This window comes from Melopsittacus undulatus, chromosome 8 (assembly GCF_012275295.1).
Source record: "Melopsittacus undulatus isolate bMelUnd1 chromosome 8, bMelUnd1.mat.Z, whole genome shotgun sequence".
Classification (NCBI taxonomy): domain Eukaryota; kingdom Metazoa; phylum Chordata; class Aves; order Psittaciformes; family Psittaculidae; genus Melopsittacus; species Melopsittacus undulatus.
Genome location: NC_047534.1, coordinates 40,325,361 through 40,335,089, shown reverse-complemented (window position 1 = coordinate 40,335,089; position 9,729 = coordinate 40,325,361). Strand labels below are relative to the sequence as shown.

The 9,729-nt window shown below is 46.4% G+C and overlaps 2 protein-coding genes across 4 annotated transcripts; both read left to right on the top strand.

Annotated features, from left to right (window-relative positions):
* The first annotated feature begins 1,236 nt into the window (after positions 1–1,236).
* On the top strand, positions 1,237–4,407 carry HOXD10 (homeobox D10). The gene is made up of 2 exons (XM_005152584.4): positions 1,237–2,079; positions 3,508–4,407. The coding sequence occupies exons 1-2, from the start codon at positions 1,338–1,340 to the stop codon at positions 3,783–3,785; spliced, it is 1,020 nt and encodes a 339-aa protein (XP_005152641.1). The 5' UTR covers positions 1,237–1,337; the 3' UTR covers positions 3,786–4,407.
* Positions 4,408–4,756: 349 nt separating this feature from the next.
* Positions 4,757–9,116, top strand: HOXD9 (homeobox D9). 3 transcript variants are annotated; one of them, XM_031052246.1, is made up of 4 exons: positions 4,757–4,825; positions 6,357–6,414; positions 7,755–8,357; positions 8,771–9,116. In XM_031052246.1, the coding sequence occupies exons 1-4, from the start codon at positions 4,823–4,825 to the stop codon at positions 9,010–9,012; spliced, it is 906 nt and encodes a 301-aa protein (XP_030908106.1). In that variant the 5' UTR covers positions 4,757–4,822; the 3' UTR covers positions 9,013–9,116. The 3 variants fall into 3 exon arrangements, with proteins under 3 accessions (XP_030908106.1, XP_030908107.1, XP_012985414.1); XM_031052247.1 differs by lacking the exon at positions 4,757–4,825 and having other exon boundaries at positions 6,285–6,414; XM_013129960.2 differs by lacking the exons at positions 4,757–4,825; positions 6,357–6,414 and having other exon boundaries at positions 7,582–8,357.
* Positions 9,117–9,729: the final 613 nt, after the last annotated feature.

Genomic DNA, 9,729 nt, shown 5'->3' with positions numbered 1-9,729 from the left:
AAACAAAACCAAACCAAAAGAGAACACAACAAAAGCACTAAAAACCCAACAAGAAAAAAAGGGGAGGGGGGAATAAAAAAAAGAAAAGCAAGAAAGAAAGAGTAATAAACAGTTTGTGCCGTCACTATTTAAACTGTAATAGATGCGGGTGTAGATAGGGGTAGGAAGTTGGGGGGGAAACAGTAAAACAGGTTTAAAATGTTGGGGCGGAAAACTCTGGTTTGCCATGTAAACAGTTGCTGTTGCCTTCGGTATTTCTTTTCTTTTTATCATACAGATGCATTTGTCATTCTCCTTCAAAACCAAAACAAGACATGGAAAGAAAAAGTTGCTGGAAGAGTTGCAGTGAGGCTATGAGTTTCTGTATGCTTTTTAATGAGCAACACTACAGGAGAAATTATCTTTATGATGCTTTCGGTTTCCAGGGCAAGTGAAAAACCCACTTTCTTTTTTAAATATTTCTTTAATTTCTTTAATTTTTCTTTTTTTTTCCCTTTTCCCAGGCGGTCGGGCGAGAGCATAGTAAAATAATTTTAGGAATGTGGCTTCCCTATAAAACTCGAGTTATGACAAAAGTCTAGATTTTAATATTTGACAATTTGTGTTAAAACAAAAATTGACCTTCTCGGTTAGCAGCAAGGAAAAAAATCAATAGTATAATTTTCAATAATTCATAACGCGAACGCCATTATGCTAAATCTTAACTATTAATCTTATCCTTTACAAAGTCTGGATTGATTTGTTAATAAAATATCTTCCCGTGCGCGGCAACAGAGGGTATAACTCTGGAAAAAGCTTCAGAAGCAAGAAAATTACCAAGTAGCCCAAGAATGTAGATGAGGGTTTTATTGATCGCCCCTGATTCTCCTTAATACGCATTAATAAATCCCGCAACCTTTTGTCCCCGCACTTGTCAGACGCGGGGCTTTTACGGGAGCCATGGCAGACAAGCGGCGGTTTGGTTTTCAGCCAGCCGTGCCACCCGGGGAGGTGGTGTTGGGGGGGGGGTGGGAGGGGGCTGTGTGTGCTCCGCACCCGCGGAGGTTCCGCGGCGGTGGGAGGGGGGGGCCCGGCCCGGCTGCCGCAGCGCGGGCGCGGCGCGGCGGTGCGGTGCCGGCGCGGCGGCCTAGGGGTCGCTGTTGACCGCGGCGGGGCGCGGCGGGGCGGCGCGGCGGGGCGCGTCAGCGGCGGGGCGGCGGGGCGCGGGGCGGCGGGCGCTGCCATTGGCCCGGCTGTCATGTGGTCGCGCGGAGGCATCCGCAATTACACGGGAATGTTTTCCTAGAGATGTCAGCCTACAAAGGACACAATCTCTCTTCCTCAAATTCCGCCCCAAAATGTCCTTTCCCAACAGCTCTCCTGCCGCTAATACTTTTTTAGTAGATTCTCTCATCAGTGCGTGCAGGAGTGACAGTTTCTACTCCAACAGCGCCAGCATGTATATGCCACCTAGCACAGACATTGGGACGTATGGGATGCAAACCTGTGGACTCCTTCCGTCTCTGGCTAAAAGAGAAGTTAATCACCAAAATATGGGTATGAATGTACATCCTTATATACCTCAAGTAGACACTTGGACAGACCCGAACAGATCTTGTCGAATAGAGCAACCTGTTACACAGCAGGTCCCCACTTGTTCCTTCACTACAAATATTAAAGAAGAAAGCAATTGCTGCATGTATTCCGATAAGAGATCCAAACTCATTTCTGCAGACGTCCCTTCCTACCAGAGGCTGGTGTCTGAATCATGCCCCATTGAGAACCCAGAGGTTCCCGTCCCAGGATATTTTAGACTGAGCCAGACCTACGCCACTGGGAAAACCCAAGAGTACAATAATAGCCCTGAAACGAGTTCAACTGTAATGTTACAGTTAAACCCTCGCGGCAGCTCCAAACCGCAGATATCTGCTCAACTTCAGCTGGAAAAGAAAATGAATGAAAACCCGAACAGCCAAGACAGCACCGCTAAAGTCTCTCAAGTGGAAAGTCCCGAGCCCAAGTCCACGTTGCAAGACGAGCGGAGCTGCCTGCCCGAAGGCTCCGTGTCAAGCCCAGAAGTCCAGGAGAAGGAGAGTAAAGGTCTGTATTACCGAGTTTAAACCGTGCCGTGGTGTAACTCCAACACACCAGCACCATAAAGCAGGCTCGAATATACTAACGAGCATCACAGCCATCACATTTAATGCTAAGGAGTATCGGGCTGCAGGTGCTGTGTCGCTGAAGATTTTGGCAGGAAAAAAAATGCCACACTAAAGGGTCCGGGGATTTTCTGTAGAGGTCTGCCTCTTCCGTGCATGCAGACCTGCAGACAGCCTCCGTGATACGGGGAATATAGCCGTCTGCTCCTTAGTGCGCTGCAGCAGCCAAAAGCAGCCCCATACCTCTAAAAAAAGCAGGTCTGGAGGTTGTAAAATACGACCAGCTCAAGTTTTCTCTCGTAAGATTTCGCTGATTTTTTTTGTTTAATTTATTTTTTTTCACTGAGCCTTACTGCGGTTTGATTGCAGTTAAAGTTAATTACGATCCTATTAAAATAGGTGAGGAATAGGTGCTACCAGGCTGGGTAAAGTTGGAAATAAACGCACAATGAAAGCAGCAGCTCGCTATCTGCCTGGTCCAAAGATGGAATGTTTCAGTGTGATGCTTTAGATAACCTTGGGTTTGTCTCCAAAAGTGCTACAGTATTTTTGAAATGCGATTGGAAGCTAAAGGTGGTGTAATCTGATTTTATTTTCGCTTTAAAAGTGCACTAAAGCCTTCCTTTTGGATGGCGTGTTTCGAAGAACCCCGAAACGGGAATTTTTTTTTATATCAAAATGTACTTTGCAACCTCTAGGTCGATTTTTACCCTACGTGTGCATGGAGATTATCTTTATCTGAATTATATTTAACATCCTGGGTCTAGATTGATGTGGGGCAAATTTCTTTGTGGTGGGAAGAAAATCTAGAAAGAAAATGGAAAAAGATAAAAAATCCGAGCTGAGGGTGTTAATTTCTTGTATGTCTTTATGTCTTTTTGGCTGGCAAAACGGCCATGTCTGTTCCTAGGTGTGCTTGTGTAATTCAGCTGGTGGCTGGGGAGATGCTGCTCCCAAATACAGAGAGAGGGGATTTTGTGATTGGGATATTTTCCTAGCAACTGTCGTGGGAACCCGAGGCGCCCATGGCGGAGATAGACCAGTTAAAATCCGGCCATGGGGCTGATGGCAGGTTAAATATTGTTAAAATGCTGAACGCCAGCTGAGAAGTGGAGAGGCAGTTGCGGGCCGGGGCAGGAGGAGTGCAGGGCGGTAGCAGGCAGGGGCCGGGTGTCAGGGCCGGGCAAGTCCAGCCTGGCAACGGGTCCCCTCCCGGTGCCCACCCCGCACCCGAGCCCTGTTTAGTGCCCGCATCCACCATATCTGCCAGACACTGCAGAGGAGGGGTCATGGCCAAGGGTACAATCTAACAGACTGAGGTATTTTTGATTTTTTGTTTCTTCTTCTTCTCCTTCTTTGATTTTGATAGAGGAAATCAAGTCTGATACTCCAACAAGCAATTGGCTAACTGCAAAGAGTGGCAGAAAGAAGAGGTGTCCTTACACTAAACACCAAACACTGGAATTAGAGAAAGAGTTCTTATTCAATATGTATCTCACTCGAGAGCGCCGTCTAGAGATCAGTAAGAGCGTAAACCTCACTGACAGGCAGGTCAAGATTTGGTTTCAAAACCGCAGAATGAAGCTCAAGAAGATGAGCAGGGAGAACCGAATCCGGGAACTGACCGCTAATCTGACCTTCTCTTAAACCCTAACCCCGGGGGGGGCACCAGTGAGGAGTGGGCACAGCACCGCCACTTGTTAAAGGCAGGAGAGACTGTGGCAAAACCCGGCATTTCCCAGTTTTGTTTTGGTTTGTTTTGTTTCTGATAGAATGTGACTTTTCGTCCTTCTTTTAGCGCTGCAAGTGAATATGTATTACTATGATGAGTATATATAAAACCTAGCACGTGTAATTTATTTTTGTTCTCATCGTAATGCAGGGTAACTATTATTGAATATTATCATTTGGTCTTAACTTATTGGAACTGTCGAACATCCAAGCAATGTGACTTTTTCATGTTTTTACTAACAAAATGGTATTTATGTGGGGCTGTTACACGGGCCATAACCTTTGGAGTACATTCAATACTTTAAGAAAAGGGGGGGGGAGGGAAACTTTGGGGGCGGGGGAAAGAGAAGCACATTATAAGGTAACTATCCTCGCAAATGAACTTCGAGATTGTCCTTCGTAAAATGGAATATTTCCTTCTTCTCCATTGTAGACATTTCCTTGTGGTGCATATGTGGAATAGTAGTCGTTCAGCAGCAATATGTCCTTCTTGTGCATGTTCTGTTTGCATGTATAATGCAATAAACTCTGTAAACTACTGCGGTTCCTTTGGTTTTCTACAAATACTGAAAGTACAGATGCAGGTTGGTCTCCTGATCTTTCTCTATGAGCAGCTCTTTGGACTGATGTACCTTCTTTGCCATTTTCTGGTCTTTGTGTGTATCTGCCTGGTTTTCTTTCTTTCTCCCTCTTTTCTTTTTTTTTTTTTCCTTCCCCCTTCCTTTTTTAGGGGTGGGGTGGAGACTGGGGCGGGAAATGATGTAAATCTGGTTCATTTATAATTGTGCCTGTAAACAAATGATTAATTGATAAAATGTTGTGTGATGTTCCCAGTCTGACAAACTGAATGAAAAAAAAAAAAGAAAAAAAAAAGAGGGGGGAAGGAAACAAAAATAAAAACGTACTAAAATATTATGACCTCAACTGGACATCCTCATCCAATCAACTCATAAATGGTAAGTGATAAAAATTCTTTCTACTACAAGCTGTCAGCAATATGTATGTCATTTTATTTGACGTTCGCATGTTGATTTAAAAAATATCAGTCACCGCGTGCTTACAATGTGTAGATTTTGATTCCGTGTCTTTACTCTCTTAAAAGAATCCCAACATGCCAAATGCAAAGCTGGGCATAAGATAAATGTTAAGGAGTTCGGCTCTTGATCAGCTCAAGAGCTTTTGGAAGGTGGTGGATGTGAAAATGTTCCCTCAAACGTCTGTCAAGTTTGGCTTTTTTGAGCAGAAACGCTTCAAACGTGCTTACAAAAGTACACTGGCCTCTTCAGACCTACTTTTGTCAGCCTGCACCGTTTCTGTTTACTCAGAGATCGTTTTATTTCACGCAATTCCATTTTAGTAGAACACAGCCAGATAATGACGTTCACGACTCTTAACCCTTTCTGTACATAGCTGAAAAATGTTATTCGCAGGGCTCTGCTGAGGAAGGGTGCGTGTGTGAGAGGGAGCGGGTGAGTGCCTGTGTGAGCAGAAATACTCAGCAGAACTGCAAATGGCTTGCAAATGAACATGACTCCAAATTGAAGTGCAAATACTTGGGCATACTTTCACCTTCAAACAGTACTGGAAAAATAGAGCGCTACTGTTTGCGCTGGGAAACCAGCTCATTCACCATTAGCGCCCATTCCTCCCCTAAGCAGTTTGTAAATCAAGAAATTAAACGCAAGATAGTGCCAACATTGTCTGACTTGGTGGCACTAGCACTGGTCACGTTGCAGCTGGTGGTGTTGCATTTTGCTCTTTTGTTGCTGAGATTTAAATTTATATCAATTAAGTACTTAAATTTAGGCCAATACTTCCTCATGTGCGCGTTCACTCTTAGGGCAGGGATATATATTCCTCAAACCAAAACATCATAATTTTGATGTTGCGGGAGCCGCAAGCCCGTAGGTATTTTGTGCTTGCTCTCGTTTCGAAAACAAACAAAAAACCCGGTGCTCAACAGCCCCCGCACCCACGCCCCCCCCCAAAAAAAAAATCTTTAAATATTGCATGCATTTGAACCGTCTTTTATTTCCTTTTAAAGATACTGGCTACATCACCAAAGAAGTTTCAGCAGTGGGAAGTAATTAGCTGGCTCCATACCAAGTGTTTAATGTATATAGAAAAAAAAGGAGACTCGCTCTAATTTGACCGCTTTATCAATTTTTATCTGTGTAAAGCATGGGACAACTTTTCGCCATATCAGAAACTCAGCTTCTTGAGAAAAAAATATAGAAGTATGAAACATAAAGGAAAATACTAAAGTGTGATGAGAGAAACAAACAAATAGCAAGGGGGGGGGAGGAAAAAAAAGTAAAAAAAGAGAAGAAAAAAGGAAGAAAACAACCCCAGAGAGTAATAAATCATTAAATAAACAGGAATTTCAGTCCCTTCCTCATAACGGCCCGGGAGTAGGAAGTGTTTTCGCAGCGCTGCTGTCGCTGGTGCCCTCGGCGGGCTCCCCACTAACCGTGTGCTTTCCTCCAGATCCCGGCACAGCCGCCGTCCCTCGCTCGGCAGAGCAGGCGTGGGCAGAAGACCATGGGTAATCTGGTTTTCCGTACTAACTGGGCACCGTGTCGCTCGGGGAAGGGTAACGGGGCAGGGAGAGGGGGGAGGGGAGGACGGAAGGAAAAGAAAGCAAACTGGGCAAAAATCTCACGTAGGCATTGAACGTGGCCAGCGCATCCCGGCCCAGCTCCCCCACGAGCTAGGGGCGGAGGAGTCAGTTCTGCCGGGGAGGGGGGGCAGTGGAAGCTCTGCCTGCGCGGCCCCTGCCCTGCTGCCGCGGAGCTACCTGCAGCCGAGCCCGCCGGCCTCCTCTGGGCAGCGCTGGGCACGGCCAGGGGGGCTGCTCTGGGGCTGCATAGCCTCGAAATTTCGCAGATACAGGAGCGTGTGTTGAGCCACACGTCAGTTGTGCTTGGAGACAGAGGCTTTGCTGTTTCCATCCGTCCGTTTTATTAGGGACACATTAATCTATAATCAAATACACCTCATAAAATTTTTATTGAAAGGCATAAAATCATTACAGAGGTCTTCCACCTGTTTTAAAACAACAAAATGGGCATCTCTTTTTAAAAGTGTACCCTTTCCATGGAAACTTTCTGTCAAAGGGTGGTGTGGGGGGAGCGGATAATAATACCCGCACATGCTCTGAAATATGGAAGTACCGCAATGTGCTTTTACTGTAACATTTTCCTGTTTTATGAGAAGTCGTTACAGTCCCAGCTTGCGATGGTTTGTTTTTACAGGCAAGAATCCCCCTTTCCCAGCGGGTTTCCTCAGCAGCTTGGAGTGTGATTAGCAAGCCAAGGCTGTTGAATTTATTTTAACACCCTGCCTCTCATTGATTAAGAAATGAATGGCAGAAATCACTCAAAGGAGATGAAGAAATAGTGCGCGCCCGCCGCGGCCGTGGGCTGCCAGAGCGGCCACGCCAGCCGCTCCCGGGCAGGCAGGGCAGGCAGGGCGGGCAGCGAGGACGGGCAGGGCAGGCAAGGCAGGGTGGGTGGGCAAGCGGGCAGAGAGGACGGGCAAGGAGGGAAGGGCGGGCAGGGAAGGCAGGGCAGGCGGGCAGGGCGGGCAGAGCGGGCGGCCCCTGCGAGGTCCGGGAGCGCTGTGCGGGGCTGTTGTTGATGATGATTTTTTTTTTTAATCACAGCAGCCCCAGTTTAGCGGATTGATTTACTCGCAGTATTGGTAAATATGATCACGTGGGCTGCGCAACCAATGGTTGAGGGTTGCAGTCTGCAAAATACTACGATTGTTCTCCGGGAGGGTATCATATACAGTTAACAGTGTAACCTTTTATATGACTACGAGGGAAGCCTAAAATGTCGTCTAGTGGCACCATAAGTAACTATTATGTCGATTCTCTCATAGGCCATGAAAGCGAAGAAGTTTACGGGAGTAGATTCGTCCAGGGAGGTCACAGTGCGACCTCCAGGCCATCAGGTGTTGCAGAGAGTTCAGATTTTTCTTCCTGTAGCTTTGCACCAAAATCCACCGTGTTCTCCACCTCCTGGTCCACGGTTCACCCTCAGCCGTCTGCGGCAATGACCGGGATCTACCACCCCTACATGCACCAGCCCCACTTAGGGGCAGCCGACGCCGGCCGCTACGTGCGCTCCTGGATCGAGCCCTTCCCGGGCTTCCCGGGCGGCGGCGGCGGCGGCGGCGGCAGCGGCGGCGGCTCCGCTTCCAGCTCCGGCTCCTCCAACGGGCGCCACTACGGGATAAAGCCGGAGACTGGAGCAGCCGCCTCCTCGTCTTCCTCCTCCTCCTCTTCCTCTTCCAAAAGGACTGAGTGCTCCTCGTCCCGGGAGTCCCAGGGGATCGGTGTACCCGAGTACACGTGCAGCTCCTTCCTCCAGGAGCCCCGAGAGAAGGCGGCTGCCGGCAGCTCCAAGGACCCCGCCGCTTGCAGCCACAACCCTAGCCCGAGCAGCGATCTGAAGGAGGAGAAACAGCAGCAACTTGACCCAAGTAAGTAAAAAAAAAAAAAAAAAAAGAAAAATAGGGGGGAGAGAGAGGAAGAGAGGGGCAGAGAGAGAGGGAGAGAAAGAAAGAAGGAAAGAAAGAAAGAAATTGTTCCTTTGATTTATTGCCGAAACCTGTAAGGCTCGAATGTGCAAAACTGATAGTTTTACTAACCTATAAAAACGTCTAGACGCCTACCCCAGCGCAAGCAGCAACAAGCACCCATAAAAGACTCCACATAACCACCTACCATCAAGACATCATTTGTACAGTAAACAGACTGGGGCATTAAGGCTTTTATGATAATTTCTCCAAAGTTGTGAAAACAGTCCATCCTTCGTTAAATTAATTTAACGACCTTTCTCTCTCCTCCCCCCCCCCTCCCGGCCCCCGTTCCCTATATACCACCCTTCTTCCAGATAATCCTGCAGCAAACTGGATCCACGCTCGTTCAACAAGGAAAAAGCGTTGTCCCTACACAAAGTATCAAACTCTGGAACTGGAAAAAGAATTTCTCTTTAATATGTACCTCACCCGAGACCGCCGTTACGAAGTAGCTAGGATTTTAAATCTCACAGAGAGACAGGTCAAAATCTGGTTTCAAAACAGAAGAATGAAAATGAAAAAGATGAACAAGGAGAAAGGAAATAAAGGAGACTAACGCTGGGGTAGAAAGGCAGTTGGGGAATACTGCTTTAGTTTTGAGTTTGGGAGGTTTGGGTTTTATTTTGGATTTGGGTTTTTTGGTTGACGAGTTCCTCTTTTTTTTCCGGGGGGGAGGGGTCTTTCTCTTCCTTTCTTTTTCTGTTCTTTTTTCTCTTTTTTTTTCTTTTTTTTTCTTTTTTTTTTTTGTTGGTTTGGTTTTATTCATTCTCCCCCTGTACTCTCAGCCCCACATACATTTCTCCTCCTCCTCCCGGTCCCCCCCCCATCTCCCCCAGGAACTTTAAATCAATCTGGTCCTTTTTCTTTTTTTCTTTTTCTTTTTTTTTTTTTTTCCTTAGCTAGAAGTGAAACGTGGTCTATGTCAGGTATTTTGGGAAATTTTGTCTTGCTCGCCAACGTGTTTTGCAGAGTCGCTTCATCCTCCCTTCCTCCTTCCCAGACCGTTTGGTTGATATTGTGAGTGCACGTTAGCTTTGGGAACTCTATCTGATGTTAAATGTTTGACATGTTCCTTAAAAGTGATGTAGTCTAGATAGTTACTATGCCAAAATAAAGGTAAGGAAATTAATTATAATTACGGTAATAAAATATATATTAAATTACAGTGGCTTAAATCAATTGGGGTGCTGTGTTCTCCACGATTTACTAAGAGGAACCCTTTCACAAAACCTCTGCTTTCTAGGTCTGAATTTCGCTCCTTCGCAATAGATGC

Excerpts from the sequence above, each read along its gene's own strand:
- HOXD10 (XM_005152584.4), top strand. The coding sequence starts at position 1,338 with ATGTCCTTTCCCAACAGCTCTCCTGCCGCTAATACTTTTTTAGTAGAT. Across the intron at positions 2,080-3,507 it reads CCAGGAGAAGGAGAGTAAAG|AGGAAATCAAGTCTGATACT; the intron begins GTCTGTATTACC and ends TGATTTTGATAG.
- HOXD9 (XM_031052246.1), top strand. Across the intron at positions 6,415-7,754 it reads GCGTGGGCAGAAGACCATGG|GCCATGAAAGCGAAGAAGTT; the intron begins GTAATCTGGTTT and ends ATTCTCTCATAG. Across the intron at positions 8,358-8,770 it reads ACAGCAGCAACTTGACCCAA|ATAATCCTGCAGCAAACTGG; the intron begins GTAAGTAAAAAA and ends CCCTTCTTCCAG.